This window comes from Serinus canaria, chromosome 3 (genome assembly GCF_022539315.1).
Source record: "Serinus canaria isolate serCan28SL12 chromosome 3, serCan2020, whole genome shotgun sequence".
NCBI lineage: Eukaryota > Metazoa > Chordata > Aves > Passeriformes > Fringillidae > Serinus > Serinus canaria.
In genome coordinates, this window is record NC_066316.1 from 110,784,072 (window position 1) to 110,806,764 (window position 22,693).

At 43.9% G+C, this 22,693-nt stretch overlaps 1 protein-coding gene across 2 annotated transcripts in view; it reads right to left on the bottom strand.

Moving 5' to 3' along the window:
- The window catches only part of MSRA (methionine sulfoxide reductase A), a 238,361-nt gene that overhangs the window by 66,230 nt on the left and 149,438 nt on the right, over nucleotides 1–22,693 (bottom strand). For both annotated transcript variants that reach the window (XM_009096207.4, XM_050972508.1), the window contains exon 5: nucleotides 14,776–14,882. In XM_009096207.4, the coding sequence (XP_009094455.1) occupies nucleotides 14,776–14,882 (107 nt within the window). The remainder of the gene's footprint in view (nucleotides 1–14,775; nucleotides 14,883–22,693) is intronic.

A 22,693-nucleotide genomic window follows, 5' to 3' on the forward strand; every position in this document is an offset into this window, starting at 1 on the left:
TTTTTTTTTTTTTTAGGCTGCATTTTTCCATTGACCCAGCAGCATTAATAAACATTGCAGAGCTTTCTGAGGGGAAGATTTCCCATCCCCTCTGTGCTCTACCTCATTACCTTTTCATTTTGTTTTGTTTGCTTCTTCCTGTCAGGATAAACACGAGGCACTGTCAGGCAAACAGCAGGTCGGGGGATGACATTTTTTAATGTTCACAGAACAACCTGACCTCCAGCTCACAGCCACTAAAAGGAAAATGAGGAAACCCCCTGGTTTAGGTCCTAAATGCTAACGAGGTTCTCTGTTTGATGTGTTTCTCCTTCCCAGCAACACTAATTTCAAATTGAACCACTGACTCAATTAGCAAAATGTTGAATTTGGTGAGACTTTGTATAATAAAATGTCCCAGTTACAAAAAGAAAGCCAGCAGTGGTTTGGTGTCAGTAACTAAATACATTTTAATGGGCTATTTTAATTAAACAAATTAAATTAATGATGGTCTCTGCACAATGTTGAATTACACAATTTAATAGATCATTGCTACGTGCTAATCCTTTTTTTAATATTATCTTCTAACACTGATCCACACACAGACACACAAGCCATAAACTAAACTCAAGTAAGAAAAACAAACAATGGGTGCAAAAGGGTCAGATAATGGAAAATGTGGGATGATCTTAGCTCCAAAAAAAAAAAAAAAAAAAAAAAACCGAAACAATTTTCAGTTGAGGTTATGGCAATTATTCACCATTTTGGGATAATGGAAACCAGGTGGAATCTACAGTGCCCTCCATGAGGGGTTCAGGTTGGATGTCAGGAGGAATTTCATCATGGAAAGGGTTGGTAAACACTGGAAGGGGCTGCCCAGGGAGCCATCCTGGAGGTGTGCAGGGGAGGTCTGGATGTGCCACTCTGTGCTCTGGGCTGGGTGACAAACTGGGGATCAGCCACAGCTTGGACTCAACACCTTGAAGGTCTTTCCCCCCCTCAATGATGCTGTGAGGGGGAGGACCCAGATAATTTTATCATCTTTTATGGAGATCTAATTTCATTTTTTGGCTATGTTCAGAAGGCAAGGGTGGGATTTAACAATTGGAATTGGTGACATTGGAGGTTTTTTCAGACCTAAATGGTTCTGTGTGTGATTTACCCGATGTGACACCTCGAGGGATTCAAGTCAGAGCTGAGCCAGTCTAGAGGCTGTGAATCCTTTCTGCTCACAGGCAAAAAGGGGGGAAAAAAGGGAAAAAAAGGTGTTTATAAGGACTGCTAATGACAAATAGAAATGGAATGTCCTTAGGGATGGCTGGGATTTCCATGCAACTGGAAGAGGGTACATAAAACACATGGGAACATGAGCAAGACTGAGGGTAAAACAGGGACACAAGCAGCACCTTAAAGCTGGGAAACAACCATAAATACTGGGGATTGTGGCAAAGGCTCTTCTTGTGCTACAGCCTTCCATAAAAAAATCCAGTTTTCCATAGTTTTCCATTAAAAAGTCCCATTTGGGCTGTTTTAGAACACCAGAGCTCCACAGACACCAGACTCCAGCTGATTTTAAAGGGTTTATTTATCATGTCATTGACAACTACTGAGGCTGAGGGGGTCTGAGGTCTGGCTTGCTGATAAAGACTCCAGGAAAGATTATATGGGATTAAATGGGAATAAGTGACAAAATGGAATGAAAAAAAAAAAAAAGATGCAAGGTGCAAACACAGCTGGATGATAAAATCATACAAAGCGCATCAGGAATGCTGAAGATGTAAAATATTCGTCACATAAGAGGAAACATTTGGCCTTAAAATCCTGGAATTCCAAGGATTACAGGAAATGGAATAAGAGCTGCTTTTCAATGAAAACAAATAAAAGAAGCACGGGCCTGAAAAGAACATGTTCATCTGCCAGGGCTCTTCAGAGTTCTCTAAAGTACATCCAGCACTAAATTCCCCTCACCCAGGCAGGCCCTGTCTGTCTGGAGATGTGTCAGAGCTCAGGACACACACCACACCACACACGGGCACAGGAGGCACAGCCTGCATCCCTGACAACCTGACCTCTCCCAGGAGTTGGAACAAGATGATCTTTAGGGTCCCTGCCAACACAAACCACTCCATGATTTCATGATTTACCAAGTTCATATTAATTTCTGGATCCCAGCTCCTGCTGGATTTGTCTCCCATGAAAAAACTGCACTAGCATGGATTTATCTTTGCAATGGTGTGGCATAATGACATTATGGAATGACAGAATCATTAAGGGTGGAAAAGCCCTTGGAGATCACTGAGTCCAACCATCCCCAGCACTGCCAAAGTCACCGCTGACCCATGTCCCCAAGTGCCACATCCACATGGATTTTAAATCCCTCCAGAGATGGGGACTCCACCACTGCCCTGGGCAGCTGTGGCAGGGCTAGCACAACACTTCCCATGAAGGAATTTTTGCTAAAATCCTGATTCTGATTCCATTCTACAAAGAATATTTAAAAATGAAGAAGTGGGCTCTGTATTTTAGTCAACTCCCTTTTAGCTGAAGTTGAGAATCCTGGCTCAGAATCCTGGTGTTTGTACCTGTGGGGACAGAGGAGTGAAGAAGTCCCAGACAATGTGGCAGGATGCTAATTCAGGCTTCCTAATGAATTCAGAGCCAGAACAAATCAAAGAAGAACTGCATTTAAAATAATTTTAAAAAAACCCAACAAACCCACAGCTACAGGTGTAGATTGTGAACTGGCATTATCCTCCCTTGTTTAAAAAATGACATGGTAATTCTAATGACAAACTCTGTTATAAACAGACACTTAATTACAATATCTTAGGTCTGGCATCTGCATTTTCACCACCTTAAAGGCAGAAGCCGAGGAGGGTTGGCTACAAACTGCAGACCTGAACAAGACAAAAGGAAATGTGAAGTTCAACCAAACCCAAAATCTGCTGCTCTTCACACCCTTCACTTCACTGCTGGCTTGCAGGCTCTTTTCCCAGGAGAAGAAAGGAAGTGACCCTGGAATGCCCTGGCAGCTGCCACCCATGGTAGCCCCTCTCCCAAAGCATTCCAGCCCTCTGACCAAGGGACAATGGACATCCTGCACCTGAATTTGGCCACTTTGAGCATTTTGTTTCCTCCTCTCCCTCCCAGTCCATGGGTCCAGTGGCTCCAGCAGCTGCCATAGAAACCAAAGTGCTGCTCTGCAGCACAAGGAGCAGATGTCACACACGGAGCAGCAGCAATGGGAATGTGGGGAGGGGGGTGGATGCAGGAGGAGGAGGAGGAGGAGGAGGAGGAGGAGGGAAACCAGCATCACACATTCAGAATGAAATGTTCCCACCAGAGGGAGTGAGTCATTCCTGAAGCAAAGTGCAAAGCTGCAGGATTTTTTTTTTTCCCCTTGCTGCTCTCAATGCACATCTGCAAACACGGATGGACAAATCTCCACCCCTTGCTGGATGCAGGAGGAATGGAGCAGCAAAGGATGAGGAGCAGGTGGGGGGGCTTAATGCCTTCTTTGCCTCAGTCTCTAACAGTCAGACCAGTTGTTCTCCAGAGAGAAACAGGGAGCAGAATGAATCCTGTAATCCAAGGCTGCCATCAACCTGCTACAAGCCCATGGGGTGGGATGGGATCCACCCAAAGATGCTGAGGGAGCTGCCAGAAGCACTCCCTGAGCCACATTCCATCATTCCCCAACAACCTGGCAAACCAGGGAGGTTCCAATCTGCTGGAAGGCAGCAAATGTGACTCCCATCACATCAGTGGACACAGAGCCATCGTTTGTGGATGGTGAATTCATCACACAGGACAACAGGAAATGGCTTCAAGATGCATCTGGGGGGTTTAGATTAGATATTGGGAATAATTTCTTTCCCAAAAAGGTTGCCCAGCCCTGCCACAGCTGCCCAGGGCAGGGATGGCGTCCCCATTCCTGGAGGGATCTAGAATCCATGTGGATGTGGCACTTGGGGACACGGATCAGTGGTGGCCTTGGCAGTGCTGGGAATGGTTGGACTTGGTGATCTCTGATGGCTTTTCCAACCTAAACAATCCCATGATTTCATTATTCTAAATAACCCTGGTTTTGCCTCTTGCACAGGTGCTTGACTCCCTCATGCTCTGCTCTCTGATGATCACTGTGGTTTCCTCATGATGTAAATTAATTCCTGACCTATCCCAAGGATCTCAGACAGAATTATGCTGTCATTTCCAAAATGCCCTTTAGAGCTTTTTCCCTTCCTCTCTTTCCAGAACAGTGCAGAAATACAACTTTGCATGAAGCCAACATATATTAAACAGGGATTTTACACCAAAAAGTCACTTTTTAAGAGCAGCAAGCCATAATACATTATGATAAACTATATATTTGTAAATTGATTGCTTATTTAAAATAAAAAACAATAACAACCAGTCTGGAGTTGTGTTTGATTTCCTTTGGTCTTACTGTTCAAAATTAATCTCTTTGCCTCAAGGGCCTGGAGGGACAGGACATAGGGAATGGATTCCCAGTGCCAGAGGGCAGGGATAGATGGGATATTGGGAAGGAATTCCTGGCTGTGAGGGTGGGGAGGTCCTGGCACAGGGTGCCCAGAGAAGCTGTGGCTGCCCCTGGATCCCTGGATTTGTCCAAGACCAGGTTGGACAGGGCTTGGAGCAACTTGGAACACCTGGGAGATGTCCCTGCCCATGATCCTTAAGGTCCTTTCCAACCCAAACCATTCTAGGATTCTATGATAAATCACAAATAAATGGGGTGGAACAACTGCCAAGCCCTCCTTCGGCTGGAGTGTGGGATGAATTCACAATTCAACACTGCTACAACTGCAGAAAATTAAAGAAAACCTGATATCTGCTTCTCCAGACTGCAAATATTTCAATGACAGCCCAACATCTATGAGTATCCTTCCCAAAACTCACCTGGGGAATGTTCATTCAGGAAATGCCCATCTCCTGCTTCCCACAGCAAAACACAAAAAGCACAGAATCCTCTTTGGGCCATCATTTATAAACCCCAGCAGGACAATTCTGCTGTAGCTGATCCACGAAATGATGCTCCAGGAATCCCACAAGTATGGACAAACAACTGAAATTACAGAAAACCTGATGGTTTGTGTGGCACCAAGAGAAGGGGAAAGCTCCTCATTCCCTGCCCTTGCAGAGGAGCTCGAGCCCACTAGAGGGCAATGAAAGAAATCAGGATTTCTCCAGCCCTGGAAAACCCCCTGATTTCACACCGAAGGTTTTTCCGGTGATAATAGATCACGGGATAATGGGGAAATTTATTTCCTAGGATTGTTGGCACATAAAATAGCAGCCACATACTTGTAACGGCAAGAAGAGCTGGATGAAAAATCACCACCCAGGATATAATTAGCTGATTGAGATAAAAATAAAAAATATTACAGAAAATAAAATGATGATGATGATGTTAAAAGTGCACATTTGTGTATGTGTGTGTGGAGAAAGGGGAGTGGTGCTACAATCCCTCACTGCAATTTTCCAGCTCCTCTCTTTTTTCCCATAATTTTTCTCTGGGTGTTTTAATCTCCACACATAACTTTATGGCTTGGGCTGAAAGTTGCCATTGGTGGAGAAAACGAATTTTTCTAAATTTCTAGGACAGCCACTCAGCCATTTGTGATAAATACAACTGTATTTATTGAATATGTAATAAATAAATATATATATTTCATTATTGCGGTTTCCATATTTAAAAAAAAATCTAGATTAACTAGAAATATCAAGAAAACATCTTTAAGGAGTGCAAAAACCTTTAAGTTTGGGTGTCCTTCAGCATGAAGCACTGGCCAATAAAGCCAAATTTGTCTAATTTTTTAGCTTTTTAAGGGAAATGTGGGTTTCACATAGTCAGTAGATGATTAATATTGAACATTTTAGAAGAGGGAATGAGCACCAGTTCCCTGAGCACTTCAAATGGGAAAATAAGACAATATAAACAACACTGGACCAATTTGTACATAGGTAAAAACAACAAAACAAAACAAAACAAAAAAAAAAAAAAACAAAAAAAAACAAACAAAAAAACCACCCCCCCCCAAAAAAAAGAAATAACATTCAAATGATAGGGAATATAATTAGTGCCAATCAATGTTTTTGTAGAAAATAGGTCAAATATAAACACAACATCTGTCTTTGATGCTATTACAAGTTCAGCTGACACAGGAAAATTTGCAGATCCAATCCAGTGAACATTTTGTGTTTGATTAAATATCATAAAATTATTTTAATTTAAAAAATAAGTGCAAAAAAAAAAGTGCAAAAATTAGGGAATGATAACTGGATTAAGATGGACTTTCACCAGGATTGTTGGGAATTGCAGTGATCGAGGCTTAGAAATAATTTTAAAATTAGTGCTGGTAAAACTGGGACATGATGTGAAGGTCAGAGTTACTGCCCTGGACCACTGAGATCATTGGAATGGAGTTAAATCCCAAATTGCCTCTATGGCTTCCCTGAAAAAATCCAAAATTCCACCTTGACCCATTGTCTGGATACATCTCCTCCTCTTGCCCTTCTCCACCACCTCACAGAGGGTCTTGATGTGTAAAAGAGTTTTTTCTTCTGTGAACACCTTAAATACAGCTCCTTTAAAACTTGAAAGAGACCTGGTTTAACCAAGCCAACTAAAAATAACCAAAGCACAGGAGAAAGGAGAAGCCACAATGGAAATACATTAACCCCAAAAATCCATAGGAGGCTGCTTCCTCGGGGAAAGGTCAGGATTAAAAACTGGATTTTATACTGGGGCTTGAAGCAGGGATTCACTGAAAGTGATTTCTCAGTCTTTGATGACTCTTCCTGCACAGAACTCCATGGCCCTGCCCTAGAAGGTACCTTGGGATGCTCTAGGCAGCAGGAAGAGGAAATATATTTTGTCCACTTTATGTTGGGTAGTTGGATTCACTTTCAGAGCCAGAGAGTAAATGACACCTAATAAGTGTCAGCTAGCAAAAAATACAAGTTTATCTTGTCTGCAAGGATAAAAAAGAGGGAAGGGTTTTGAGAAACACAGGCCTGAGGGGAAAAAAGTGGAAAATCTGAGGACTGGGGAACATGTGGAAGAAAAGAATGAGGGGCAACACCAAATGACAGAAGATTCTTCTCTGTGAGGGTGGTGAGACCCTGGCACAGGGTGCCCAGAAAAGCTGTGGCTGCCCCTGGATCCCTGGAAGTGCCCAAGGCCAGGCTGGACAGAACTTGGAGCACCCTGGGATAGTGGAAGGTGTCCCTGCCCATAGCAGGGGTGGGAATGGGATGAGCTTTAATGTCCCTTCCAACCCAAACTGTTCTGGGATTCTGTGATTCCATGGTAAAACAAAAGGAAAGACCAGTCTACAAGAGATCTGTGGAAGTAAATAAAGGAGAAAAAGAACTTGATGGAAAAAGATCACGAGCTCAAACCAGACACGACAATGTTGCTGGCTAAAGCATCCTCTGATTTTTCCAGGAAGTCTTGACGTGTTTTCCCCAAAGCTGAGAGTTCTTTTTGATGTACATTTCATGCAGAAAATAAAACACAATCCTGTGACAGTTCTTTGGGCAACAAAAATACTAAGAGGATCAAAACTCCGGGGCCAGATTTTTGTCTCAATTGCATTACTGGAAATCCAAAGTAATTCCATGGATTCAAATGGCGTTGCTCTGGATTGGCAGCTTATGGATGATCTGCACTGGGTCCTCTGAGGGAATCTTGAGACATCAGCTGGAAAACAACTTCAGCAGACATGAATTGTCAACACAACTGGCTATCAACCATCTGGTTATCAAATCATGGGGACCTGAGTGTTTAAGTGGACCCTCCTCTGTCCAGATTCAGGGGCCTGAGCAGGATATTTCATAAATGTTGAGTATCTGCCATTTCCACATGAGAGCTCTGTGGAACTCAGAACTTCCTGAAGTGTCATCATGCTCAGATACGTTTTTTGTTTTCAGAGTATTTCAGAGTTGGGTAAACAGTGGGAAAGTGTTCCATGAGCACTCATTTGAATCCTGGCTCAGGCACACTTCTGTCCCAGAGAAAATGAGGTTTCAGGAGTGTTCTTGGATCCCACAGCTCAGCACTAGGGGTAAACAAACTGCCTGGAGAGCAGAAGTAATGTTCCCATGCTCATTAGAAATGTCACTTTAAAAAAAGCTTTTCCCTGAATGTTTTCATTTGTATGGAAACCTCAGACCAGGCCAATCTCTCTCCCCCTCTCAGTCCATGCAGATATTCCCACTTCCAGTCTTATCCTTCACCTGGACATGGATGGATCCAAAGGGCAGAGCAGAATAAAGGCACAACATTTTGACACTTGATGAGACTGAACACATCTGGAGATGATTCCTCAGGTTTATCTCCTTGAAATTTTTCCTTAGGTCAGTTTTAAGAGCTGTGTTTAACCCAAAGAGAACAAGAACAGCACCAGCTAATGACCCTCATTGTTCCTTTTACTTTGACCTTTTTCTATTTTATCCTGTCCTCCCCCTAACTAATCTCTCAGTTAAACTGAACTCCTTGAGAGCTTCCTGAAGAGAAGGAATTCCATCCTGTTCCCAGTAAATCCTGTGTTCACTTAATCCACCATTATTAAGGTCATCATCACATTTCTGCACCTGACATTTAATGTGCTTGTGACACTTTCAGAATGCTGTGACAGATCCATGATCAAGATCAAGACATTCAAAAGCCTGGACTAGAAGCTCTTCAGAAGGATCCCAGATACCACTGAATTATGTTGGAAAACATTTCCAGGCTGATGGGAAGGGATTTAACCTCTGTGTTGGCATCAGTGCACATTCCACTACTTTTCCTCAGCACTGGGATGACCCAAGAGAGTTGTGCCCAACTGGAGGCCGGGTCACACAGGGTAGGACCCCTCAAACAACAGCTCAGCCCTTTAAAATCTTCATTTTCTGAAGCTACATGAGGATCTGCCATGGAGATTGAGAATTTATCTGCCTAAGGAATGAAAATGGGATGTCTACACAAATCCAGCATGTTTTTACATTAATGGCAGGCTGAACAGGGCAAGCCACACAAAGCAGGAAATGTTTTATTTACAACCCACTCTTAAAGTCAAATCCATTTGATATTTACATTAGTTTATTACAGGGCAATTTCTAGCATTAGTTTAAATGTCCAATATAAACTTCACATTCCCAGTGCAATAAAGCAAACGGCTCCTTCAGTGACCCCCATGACCTCCCAGATGAAAAAATGATTGCAAAATACAAAGTCTGGTTTCATCCTGCTCTTCCTGGTTCTAAATCCAAATACAGGATCAGCTGTATTTGCAACAGTCAAAGGGCCAAATGAAATGCCTGGCCTTTATCAAGTGAAGACAATAAATGCAGAATTGAAAGCTATATTAAAAAAATAAAAATCTTGCCTTTCTCAGCATTAATAAAAACAAGCACCATGTGCTGCATTCCTGGGGAACAGGAAGAGTGGCAGGAGGCACTCAGCATGGGATGGTGGCACTTCTCTGCCTCAGGGAATGCCCAGCCCTGGAAGTGTCCCAGGCCAGGTTGGATGGGGCTTGGAGCAACCTGGGACTGTGGGAGGTGTCCCTGCCCCTGGTAGGGGGTGGAATGAAATGGGCTTTAAGGAATCCACCACCTCCTTGGGAAGCCCCTTCCAACATCTAATCACCTTCTTCATGACGAAATTCTTCCTGATGTCCAACCTGAACCTCCCCTGGCACAGCTTGAGGCCATTCCCTCTCCTCCTGTCCCTGTTCCCTGGCAGCAGAGCCGGATTCCCCCTGGCTGTCCCCTCCTGTCAGGGAGCTGTGCAGAGCCACAAGGTCCACCCTGAGCCTCCTTTTCTCCAGGCTGAGCCCCTTTCCAGCTCCCTCAGCCCCTCCTGGTGCTCCAGCCCCTTCTCCAGCTCCATTCCCTTCCCTGGACACACTCCAGTGTCCCTCAATCTCCTTCTTGTCCCAGAGCTGTCCCCAGCACTGGAGGTGCCCCAGCAGTGCCAGCACAGGGGACAGGCACTGCCCTGGCCCTGCTGCCACCCCAGAGCTGGCACAGCCCAGGTGCCTTTGGCCTCTTGCCCACCTGGGCACACCTGGCTCATGCCAGCAGCACCCCAGGGCCCTTTCCAGCCCCTCTGCCCCAGCCTGGAGCTGCAGGGGGCTGTGGTCACCAAGTGCAGCATCGCTCCCCAGCACTCCCTGTGCCCAGCCATCACCAGTTCTTACCCCAGCCCAGAGGGAACCTGCCCAGGCCATGGGCTGCTGGATTTTCCAGGAATAAGCCATGGGAGATGCTGTCAAAGGCTTTGCTCAAGTCCAGGTAGACACATTCACAAGTTGATCCTAAGTTCATGCCATTAAAGCTTTTATCTTGCTGCCACTGTCTTCAAGAAATGGATTAGGATTAGTTTTGAGAGATTTCCCCAATGTGAGATGCCCAAATTTTATCAGAGTGGCAAAGTCAAATTTTCTGCACTTAGAGTAACATGAAAAGAGTTCACAAGTGCTCACACAAAGCCTCCTCATCCAGAGCCAAATGCAGCTTTCTCCAAGAGGGATGAACATACAAAGGGTATCTCTGCAGCACAGAAAAGTGATTACCACCCAAAGAATGGCTCAGCTTATCAGATCAGCTTTGCTTGTCTCCACAAGAGCCACCACCATCAATCAGGAATCAAGTTGTTGCCATTCACAGCAGAGTGAAGCAGAGATAATTTGACACATAAAGCTCTGAATTAGACATAATTTGAAGAGGAGTAAGCAGGTGTTATTTTTTTATTGACTATTGTATTGCTTTAATAAAAACAATCTCATTTTAAAAGAGCTGTTTAACTTCTCCCAGCCAAAAATCACATGAAAAACCATCTCCCAGGCAAAGCCTGTTCTGATTTCACACAGCACGTCAGATAAAACACAGATGAAGGCTGTGAATTCCCACTGCCAGGCATTCCTTCATGGAATTAAACACTCAGAACTGCAGATCCCAGAGGTCTGTAAGCAGCCCTGCCTCCAGCTTTGACAAATACAATCCTGACCATTTCACCTCCTTGCAGGTTGCTGCTCCAAAGCTCATTGCTTTTGGAATGCTTTAGGAAACTCCTGCTTTTCAATCCCTTTCCTTGACATCAAATGTAAAGGTCTCATTTTTGCACCTGAGGGTTTTGCTGGTTTGTTCCCACACCATATCACAGAAAGCTGATGAAGTTCCCAGTGTCTGCTGTGCTGCAGGGATTGCTGCATCTTCTGCCAATTCATTGTGTTCCTGATTCCATGGAATGCATCCACCCAAAACCTCTGCTCTGGAGCCAGGCTGGGAGAGCTGGGGGTGTTCCCCTGGGAAAGAGAAGGATCCAGGGAGAGCTCAGAGCCCCTTCCAGAGCCTAAAAGGGCTCTAGGAGAGCTGGAGAGGGACTGGGGACAAGGGATGGAGGGACAGGGCACAGGGAATGGCTTCCCACTGCCAGAGGACAGGGATGGATGGGATTTGGGAAGGAATTCTTCCCTGTGAGGTTGGTGAGGCCTTGGCACAGGGTGCCCAGAGAAGCTGTGGCTGCCCCTGGATCCCTGGAAGTGTCCAAGGTCAAGCTAGATGGAGCTTGGGTCAGCCTGGGACAGTGGAAGGTGTCCCTGCCCATGGCTCATGGATGATCTTTAAGGTCCCTTCTAACCCAAAGCATTCTGTGATTTCATGAAGGGGAGGCACTCAGCGTATTCTCAGAGCCTTACAACCCAGTGCTAGTGCTTGACAAAACAACTGCAAGGTCTGATTCTGAAAAAAAAAAAAAAAAAAAAGAATACAAACTTTTTCCCACCCCGATTTCATTCTCTGGACTACAATTGCCTCGATAATTCATTTGAAAACTAAACCCAGCTGAGCAACTGTCTTGAAAATTGAGTAACCTCAGGTTCACCTGTATTAAAAAACCTCAGCTTCAGGCAAAGCTGCTCATTCACAGTGATTTCACCAAGGCCTGGCCCTCATTTGATGTTTTTCTGATTACAGTTCCATTGTGTCACCGTTCAGCAGCAGCACTATAGTATTACAGTCTGTCACCAGCAGCTGACTCTGACTCCTGCACTCAGCTCCCTCAGCAGCTCCAGCCCCATGGCTCAATGTGAATTCAGTGCTCTACTGCCACTTCTCAGCTCTCAAAGCAGCTGCAGGAATCAGCAACAAGTTCCACAACTCAAAACAGATGTGACCTTGCAGGGTACCTGTGTTTGGGGTACCCCAAGGGTCCCACTCACAACCTGGTTATAAATCTGATTATTGTCACTTGAAATTGAATCCCAGCATCACTGAGGTTGGAAAAACACCCTGAGATCATCGAATCCAAGCATCCTCCAGCACTGCCAAGGTCACCACTGCTCCATGTCCCCACGTACCACATCCACAGCTTTTAAATCCCTGCAGGAATGGGGAATCCACCACTGAACAGGGAAACCCATTCTAATGCTTGCTCACCCTTTCTGTGAAGAGTTTTTCCCTAATATCCAATCTAGACCCCAACCTGGCACAGCTTGAGGCCATTTCCCCTTGTCCTGTCCCTGTTCCCTGGGAGCAGAGTTCTCCCCTCCTGTCAGGGAGCTGTGCAGAGCCACAAAGTCCACCCTGAGCCTCCTTTTCTCCAGGCTGAGCCCCTTTCCAGCTCCCTCAGCCCCTCCTGGTGCTCCAGCCCCTTCCCCAGCTCTGTTCCCTTCCCTGGACACCAGGAGCCAGTTAGGAAAAAAACCCAAACCTCATCTGGCAAACCCATAATTTTCTGGTTGAAAGCCATTTTTAGGGCTCTTTTAGGTCCTTAGCTCAAACCACATCTAAGAGCACATGCACAATTATTCAGTGAACAAAAAAATAAATGACATTTTGATTTTATTTTTCTTCCTTTGCAGAGCCAAAAAAATAATGGAGTCACCCATGCACACTGCAGTTATTGTAATATTTGTTAGCCCTTCCTCCCTTGCTGCAGGCACCACTGCTTATCACAGAAAAATTGTGCCATTCCCACGTTTTTATCCATGATTATCTGGCATGTGTCACTGCCAGAAAAGCTTGATATTTATTTTAAATTGCTGCAATAATAAGGAAAGTGGCTGTATTACATTTACATTAAAATAATGGAATGCACAGCATTTAATATGAAAAGGGATTCCTGAACAAATTGTTTGCTCAGTGTGTTTCCCACACAACCATTCCACTGCTCCTGCAATACCCCAGTAGATAATATTGGAGATATTGTTGTTAATAATACATGGGAAGCACACATCCCTGAGGAATTTCAGTGCATATTTGCTGGGTTTCCTTAGCTGGCAACACCGTCCCTTCCTTCCCCACTTCAGTGCAAAAACAAACTCTACATGTGCTCACTTACAGTTGTGCCTAATTATATAAATGTACTAATTACACACACTTTTCAAAGTAGGTAAATTTTAAATGGTGCCATTAAGGAAATCTATTTGATGATGGAAATTTCTGTAATATCATATTGCAATCTCACACATGGCAATTTTGCTCTCATGTCAGTATTTATTTAATGACAAATAACAGCAGAGGATAATAGAGTTGGGAAAGCAAATTAAAGCTGCAAGATTTGCAGGGTGATGTTGGTCAGCAGATGCTACAGGAAAGGAATAAAAGGAATTTGGAAAAGCAGTGGAACTGAGGTAAATAATGAGTAAAAAGAAGTTTTGAATGATAAATGTCTTCCAAAACCACCGGATAAACACCTGCAAGAGCGATCCCCATCAGAAACAAATATAAATCATTGAGCACTTCATTTACACACACAGTTGTCAGATCTGGAAATCACTTACCTGCAGTCCTGGGCACCTCTCTGCACTCAAAATAATTCCAGCTGCAAGTAGGAACTAGTGCAAGGAGCTCACCCAGTCATACCCACACTGGTAAAAAACAATCTGCTGCCTTTTGGGACCTTCTGGCTGATGTAAAAAGAGCTTTTTACTTTTCACATCAAATATACACCCAACCTCCTGGTTCTTTAACATAACACCAGTGAGGTGATTGTATAATTAAATATAATGAACACTGATTGTCTTTTGGTACTACTTAAGTTTACTGCCCTGATTTCCCAGATGAGTGGATTTTTACATATAAATTCAAATAATTTAATATTTTTCTGCTGCAGAATCTGGATTTTGAAGAGCACTGGGCAGCACCACAGTGCAACACTGCAGGACACTAATTCCTCTGCCTTTACTTAAATAACAAAGTGGCAGAGAAGAGACAGAATCCATTCTCCCCAGAAAACAGGGAGAAAATTTGTGTAAGAAAAGGAATTGGTGGATGCTCTCTCACACAAATTCTTGTGTCACCACAAATACTCTCAGTAAGTCACAGGCTGTCACACCTCAGCCAAGACATTTATGGAAGGTTTGATAGAAGCATCTCATAAGCATCAGGTGGGTGAGCCTGAGTTACCCAGTTCAGTCATTGATCAGCAATGTTCAGGAACTCTTGGATCTGGGATTTTGGGTTCAACCTTCAGGGTTTGGGGTCTAGAGAAGCTTGAATGGCTTTAAATTCACAGCTTTCTGTTCTGGTGAACCCACATTAAATAAATCTGTAGAAGAGACTCAAAATATCTCTGCACAAGGAACTATTTCTCTTTCTGCATGGTGATAAAACAGAAAAGTTGGAATTTAAAGCAACTATGATGCAAGTTGGTCATTGGACAGAAGAGCTGCAACAGTAGCACGGAGAGTGCAACGCTCAGGGAGTGATTTTGTGTTAATTGGTGACATCTGTGACCTTGTGCTCACAGGTGAAGCAATTCCACCCCCTGCCCAGTGTTACCTTCTGATATTCTTCCTTGGATCTCAGGGCAGCTTCCATCTGTTCCTGGGAGAAGGTGTAGATGGCCGAGCGGTACTGAGTGCCGACGTCGTTCCCCTGCCGCATCCCTGGGGGGACACAAGGCAGGGGGATCAGCTTCCCGCCCTCCCCGGGGGGTGGGGGTAGTCCAAACACCCCCATTCCACAGAATCCCAGAGTGGGTTGGGTTGGGCTGGGTTGGCTTGGCTTGGGTTGGGCTGGGTTTAGTTGGATTGGGTTAGGTTGAGTTGGGTTGGGCTGGGTTTAGTTAGGTTGGGTTGGGTTGGGTTGGGTTGGGTTGGGTTAGGTTGGGTTGGGTTAGGTTGGGTTGGGTTGGGTTAGGTTGGGTTGGGCTGGATGGATTGGATTGGGTTGGGTTAGGTTAGGTTGGGTTGGGTTAGGTTGGGTTGGGTCAGGTTGGGTTGGGTTGGGTTGGGTTAGGTTAGGTCAGGTTGGGTTGGGTCAGGTTGGGTTGGGTTGGGTTGGGTTGGGTTAGGTTGGGTTGGGTCGGGTTGGGTTAGGTTGGGTTGGGTTGGGTTGGGTTAGGTTAGGTTGGGTTGGGGCAGGTTGGGTTGGGTTGGGTTGCGTTTGATTGGGTTGGAAGACACCTTAAAGCTCATCTCATTCCAACCCCCTGCCATGGGACACCTCCCAGTAAATTCAGGATGTTACACACAGCTGGATTAGCAGAGTTTCTGCCATGGGCACTCAGCAGGGAGTTTTAGGGAGCCCAAGTCTTTGGTTAAAGAGTCCTGAAGGGATTCAATGCTGATATCTCCTTTTAAATGTCACAAAAATGAAAGATGAGCATTTTACGGTTTTGTTCCATCACACAAGAGTCAAATACAGATGTCAAACCTTAAATAATTAATCTGCAGTCACTGTAATCATGGCGTTCTTAAAAAAAACTGATTTTGGACCATGCAAATGGTTACCAAAAAAATGTTGATTTTATCAAGTGCTTACAATCTTTCTTGTGCTGTGGGAATACAACTTTATGGGAGAGAGGTACAAAATACTTTTGGAGAAAAATAGGTATTTTGGGACAGGTTGCCCAGACAGTTTGTGAACTCCTCATCCCTTAAGGAGTTCAAGACCAGGCTGGATGGGCAATTTTTGGCACCAGGATTTTGTGATATTTCTGCTGATAGGTGTAACCCCTCCAAAAGACCTGATGTATAAAGTCATTCATGCACAAATTTGCAAAATATGGGATGGATTCTCCCTGCAAAACTACAAAACACCGGGCCAAAGCAGAGAGGTGACAACTGTCCCCTCAGGTGACCAGCCCAGATCTGGTTTGGCACTGCAGTCCTGGGAAGCCACTGCTGATTCTCATTCCCATTCCCATTCCCATTCCCATTCCCATTCCCATTCCCATTCCCATTCCCATTCCCATTCCCATTCCCATTCTCTCCAGCCAGCTTTGCTGTGGATGATTCTCTAAACTCAAGCAACAGCCTCAGAGCAGCTTTAGCATCAAGAATTATCTGGACATGCACTTCTGCAGCTGCACTGGCAGCTTTGTTAACACTGCCTCTTCCCCCTTCTTCCCAGTTTTGTGTTCAAGAATCCAACTTTAAGCTTTGCTGGAATAAAATGTGTTAATTTTGACTTTGCTTAAGAAACTCCAACTTTTTCACTCCCCCAAGTTCATCCACACCAGCAGACAGAGCCCTCCCGAAAAGCTGCAATCCAAGACAAATTGGAAATCATCAGGATTGGTGTTAGGATTGCCACCAGGCTGCAGAAGCCCCTCTGAGGATTCCCATCAAGTGTCAGGATTGTGGAGATGAAATGGAAAAGGAAATGGATGTCCTGAAAACCCCCTGGCAAAGGACAGAGGGTGGAGAAAGAGCCTGTGGTACTGGAGGGAAAAAATGCCATCAGCTCAGTACTCCTCATTAATTTACTCCTCATGGATTTATCCCTCTTGGATGTCCCAGGGCAACAAAAAAAAAAATTAAAGGGAAATACAATAAACAAGCAAAAACTGCCTGAAATATTTATGAAAAACAAGACACAAAAAATGTTTTAAAATATGTATGAGGAAGACAATTCCATTCAATGACCAACAGCTAAATGAAAGAATCTGATTCCAAAACATCTTCTGGAGTTTTCTGATAATTTGGGTTATTTTTTAGCTGTTAAATGTCTTATTACAACAAAAACAATAACAATGTTCTTCATCAATACTTAATAGTGGCAAGTGCCACCAGAGAATATTTTGCTCATTCCTTTGGAAGTTCTTCCAGGGTGGCAGGGAGCTCTGGTAAAGCCAATTTGGGATAAAATGAGGACAGGCCAGGAAAGCTCTAATTTTGCCAGAATATGTTAAGCTGATTGATGCTTGAGCTTAAGCATTAACATTCTGCCAATCTATTTATTGCTTAACAAACTGTTTAACAACCAACTAGGGAAGAGATTACAAAAATCTCTCTCTTCCACTGAAGGTGGAAGAGGCCTCAGAGATCACCAAGTCCAACCATCCCCCAGCACTGCCAAGGCCACCACTGACCCATGTCCCCAAGGGCCACATCCACATGGACTTTAAATTCCTCCAAGGATGGGAACTCCACCCCTGCCCTGGGTAGCTGTGCCAGGGTTGGACAATCCTTTCCATGAAGGAATTGTTCTCATCCAGATCTACTTTAGTAATATCAGTGGGGCAAGAGAGGGACTGGAAAAGGCAAATCCTGTGTCTCTGACCAGGTGAGCAGGAACACATCAGCAGGAGCAGGGACAAACAGACCTCTGAGGTAACAGCCTGGCAGTCACTGGTGAGGCCTGAAACAAAGAAAATCAGCTGATCTGCTGGGAACAGCCAGGAATCCTCTTGTCAAACAGGTGCTTTGACAGAGAGACTGATTTCAGAACAGAGAGAAAAGCAGAGAATTTGCACCTCTCTGGAAAATGACAAAAATATGTGGGGTTTGGATATGGCTGTGGGGTGTTAAAATATAGAAAATCCAAAATCCAACAGCCCAGATCCTGAGTGAGCACTGGGCTGTCACTGTAAGCTCTTGTCTCTGGAGAACCAGAGTAGATGAGGGCATCTGCAGCTCCAAATGTGTTCAGATGTTGGGCATGGATCATATTCAGGAATTTCCCTCTCTCTGACCAAAGCATCTCAGCAGAGCTCAGCCCTGACCACTCTGGAGAACATAAAATGTCCTCACTGTGCCAGCAGAGCCCGGAGCACCAATTAACCACAAAAAGCCCTCAAGGGCTGAGCTCGGATGTGCATGAAATGGAAATTTGTGGTGAGAGGCTGGTGGCTGGAGAGAAGAGGGGGCTGTGATGAGCTCCCAGATCCTGTCAAAGGAACAATTCCCAGGTTGACTGCCATGGAATATAAACACACTGCCACTGGGAAAGCTGATATTTGCCCAAGTGTAGACAACAGGCAAAGAAATGGCTCTAAAAATCCCTTTCTTACCAACACTTTGGTATCTTCTGATGCACCTGGGTAGGAATGACTTAGTTTTGGTCTTCTTCACATTCTTTGGCATCAAAGCAATAAATGCTGGCTCTCCTTTGGTTTGAATGACTGGAATAGGGACTGGAATATGGAATCCCCATCCCTGGAAGTGCCCAAGGTCAGACTGAACAAGACTTGGAGCAACCTGGGATAGTGGAAGGTGTCTCTGCTCAAGGGCAAGGGGTAGAATGAGATGATCTTTAAGTTCCCTTCAAACCCAAACCATTCTGTGATTCTCTGATTAATAAAAAACATATTTCCCAGTACTTTTTTTTTTCCTTCAGAAACTGCAAACAAGCAGATTTGTTTCCAAAAAAGCCGATGTTTAATACATTAACTACAGAAAGCTAAAGCAAAAGACATTTTATTTCATTGGCTAAATCAAGGAATTCTTTCAAAGACTCAACCCTCTAATGACTTGAAAGTAACACTTATACACCACTCCTTATCTTCCCTCCATTTAAAAATAATAAAAAAAAGGTAATGGCATCATCCGTCAACTTTGCTATTCTCAGAGGATCCCGGGCATAATGGAGATAAATGGCTGAGGTCTCTTCGACTCTTCTCTGCCATCCAGTGAAATTTTAAAGGGCAGTTCATAGCTCTTATTTTTATCATAATTTTTCCTGTGATTTATAGACTTTTCTGCAGCTGTCACTTATTTTCTTATACCTGCAGCAACCTGAGATACGGATTGGTCATTTTCTTCTCCCCAATCAATCCTTGCTGAGTTAGGACTAATAAAACTCCTTCTTCCAGCTCATCATATCATTATTTAGTAAAAATCAATGGCACCATGTCAGCCTGGCTTGATGTCATCACTCACTCTAATGATTACATCCATACAGCTTAAAAGTTGCCAGGGGAAAGTAAAACTCTTTATGGCACATGATTAAAGGAGAAAAATGTTAATAGGAGAGAATTTCGTTGCAGAGCTGTGCATTGAGAGTTCTGGATGATTTTCAAGGTGCCGTGGTGCAGGAAGTATAAATTAAATAGAAAATTGTTTCTTCAGGAGGTTTAAAAGAATTAATGAGCTTGTACATAATAAAGTTAAGTTTTACACTGTCAACAAGGTTTAGAAAGTTTTCAACATGCACAGTTTTTAGTGTCAAGGAGGAACTCTGGTTTTGGTCTTTTTCTGGCACCAGAAGATCTTTGAGGTCATCTCCAACCCAAACCATTCCACGATCCACATACCAGTAACAATATTGCTCCTCTAACACTTCAAGTATTTTATACATAGTTTTAAAAGCTAGGAATTCTCTAGGAAGACTTGGTTTAGAAGAAAAGGTACCTGTATATTCATTATTTATTAATTCCAACAGATATAACAATGTGTAAATGGATTTTTGAATGCTCTTTGACCTTTGAAGGAAGCAGATTATCAACCTGAACTCAGAAAAAAACCCCTCACAGGTTTCTTTTGGATGAGTGCAACAAAGCTCAAGTGTTAACTCAAGTATCACTGGCAGGCAAAAGTGTTAATCCGTTTCTAATTATTAATTGAAAATTCATATTTACCAGTAGTGCACACAGAACAGATGAACAGAACAGTGAATTATGCACATAAATCATCTTTAATGGCACTAAAGTTATTGTAGGGGACTTTTGCTTTAATCAAGCTTGACTTCACTTTAATCAAAAGTTAAATGATTTGGTTTAGGCAGGATTTTAGACATTTTCTGCCATAAATAGGCACTAGGCGTTTTCAGAGGTACTTTCTTTTAAAAATCTGTCTGGGAGGTGGATGAACCTCAACCTGCTGGAGAAACTCCAGAGGAAGCCATGGAGATGCTCCAAGGGCTGGAGCCCCTCTGGAGCCAGGATGGGAGAGCTGGGAATGTCCAGCCTGGAGAGGAGAAGGATCCAGGGAGAGCTCAGAGCCCCTTCCAGAGCCTAAAGGGGCTCCAGGAAAGCTGGAGAGGGACTGGGGACAAGGGATGGAGGGACAGGACACAAGGAATGGCTTCCCACTGCCAGAGGGCAGGGATGGATGGGATATTGGGAAGGAATTGTTCACTGTGAGGGTGGGGAGGCCCTGGCACAGGGTGCCCAGAGAAGCTGTGGCTGCCCCTGGATCCCTGGAAGTGCCCAGGGCCAGTCTGGACAGGGCTTGGATCAACCTAGGATAATGGAAGTAGGGATGGCAGGGGGTGGGATGAGATAGTTTTTAAGGTCCCTTCCAACTCAAGGCAATTCCACAATTCTATGACTAAGGGAAGAGAATTAAATTTTTATGGATATTTATTGGTGGAGCTGGAACTGAGGTTTGGTTTTGGCAACCAAAACTGACCAAACATTGATGCCTCATTTGAGTCAACTGTGTTGACCAGCTCTTCCCATACCTGTGGGAGCTGAGCCCCTCCATGCCCATGGAAACATCCAAATTTAAGTGGATCTAGCTCAGCCTTTATCCCTCCTGGCTGTGCTGGGGAGAGAAGCCTGCCTGGAGATCCTGATAGCCTTCAATCCCAAATAAAATGCGTGCAGCAGGGATGTGTGAAAGTGACTGGGGGACACAACAGAGGGCAGAAATGAGCTCCACATTTTTTAACTGCTGGAAAACAGGAATAATACCCAAAAGCATCTGATATGGCAAAGGCCCTTCTGTTTGGGCACCAGAACTGGGCCCTTGTTGCTGATTTTCTTCAGAGCTTAACTTTGCTGTGATGTTGCCAAAAGCTGGACAACAACTGATGATGGGGGAAATATAATTAAGAAATGCAGGGATTCAGACCAGTTATGGAACCACACAGATTTGCTGTTGTTTTCTTCATGTGTCTCCTCTTTTCTCTTCATTTATCTGCTGCTCATTAGTGCCTTGCCTCAATTTAGGCATTTGCCAGCACTGTGAATCCAAACCCACTCTGATCCACCAGGTGCTGTTGCAATAGCAATAAAAATAATTAGTGATAATAAAAATAATAGTGTTGTCATTTGCTTTTATCAGCAGATAAGCTCATGGGACACTGCTCTCTCAAAACACAGACAAGTGTGCTCTTATAAATATGCACAAGGAAATTGCAGGCAGAGAAAAACAGACATTCATTGAAAATATTGTTGTTCAGAAGAGAGTCAGCTTTGACCTCTTGTACCTAATTATACACAAAAACAAAGATTAAAAGCCTACTAATAATCACCATAAACTATGATTAATGATGCCACGCTTCAGTGCCTCAGATTTCCAGACCCAAGTACAGTAAATTCACTGTTATTTGAAGAAGAAAACAATGTTTGGTATCTCTTTGTTTTGACTTCATCTATTGTTTTCCTTGCCTAAGGATGAGGAACAATCCATCAAAAAATCCTGCAGAAAAAGACTTTCTAAGGTTGCCCTCTCCTAATTCTACAAACACATGAACATTTAGATGTCATTACTCCCACCACATTCCCATTGACTTCATGGATAGAACCATGGCATCATGGAATGTTTTGGGTTGGAAAGGACCTTTAAAGATCACCTCATTCCTGCATCACAGAGTCACAGAAGATTCTGAGTTAGAAGGGACCCACGTGATATTTCACTTTATATTATAAAATAAATATATTTGTTTTATATATATATATATAAAATATTATCTAATTCTTCCAGTATAAACCTCACCTCCCTCAGGTAGATTCATGCTTCCCACAGTGCCAGAGTTTTAATTTTCAGTAGTTCTGGGGAAATGGTCCACACATCCTTGTCAGGTGTAAAAGAACCTAAAAGTAGTTGAATGAGGAACTTAGAGCCCAGAAGGACTTTTGCCCTTGAGCCAGAATTGATTCAGCACCACTCACTTCAAAATGCAAAGTGTTCAGCCCACCTCAGCAAACCACTGCTCTGGTTAATAATCCCCTTCATTAAGAAAGATGCAGGGAAAACATCATCTCCTAAACTGCAAATATAGGTCAGGAAAAGTCTGTTCTGATTCATATGGATAAGAGGAGTCTAACATGCAAATTAGGGCACGGCAGCTGAAATTCCTGGGGATGCAAAGCAGCCTAATAACACCAATTTATTTTTAATGCCTGTTTACTCCCGGAGAAGCACAAAGAGTGGGAACAACAAAACACAAGATTTCAGTTCAGGAAGGAGATGAAGCTGCATTCCCAAAGTACAACTCTGGCAAAGACTTTGCTACTTTAAAGAAACCACAGACCACAGGTGTTTTGGAGGTGGATTTGGGCAGGGGACTAAATTCGTTGCTGGTGGGATGAATGAGCATCAATCAACTGTCCCACCACTGGGATTTCATTGGAAAGAGCAGGAATTAGAAGAAGACAGCAGAAAGACTCCTATCAAACAACCCAGTTCTACTCCTGGGTGTCCATCCCTGCAGGAACCACCTCACATTTATCTTTATTGTGTCCTGGCACATCGATTTCCATGGCTTTTGTTAATTTATCAACACAGGGCTTTGCTTTATTCGCTTC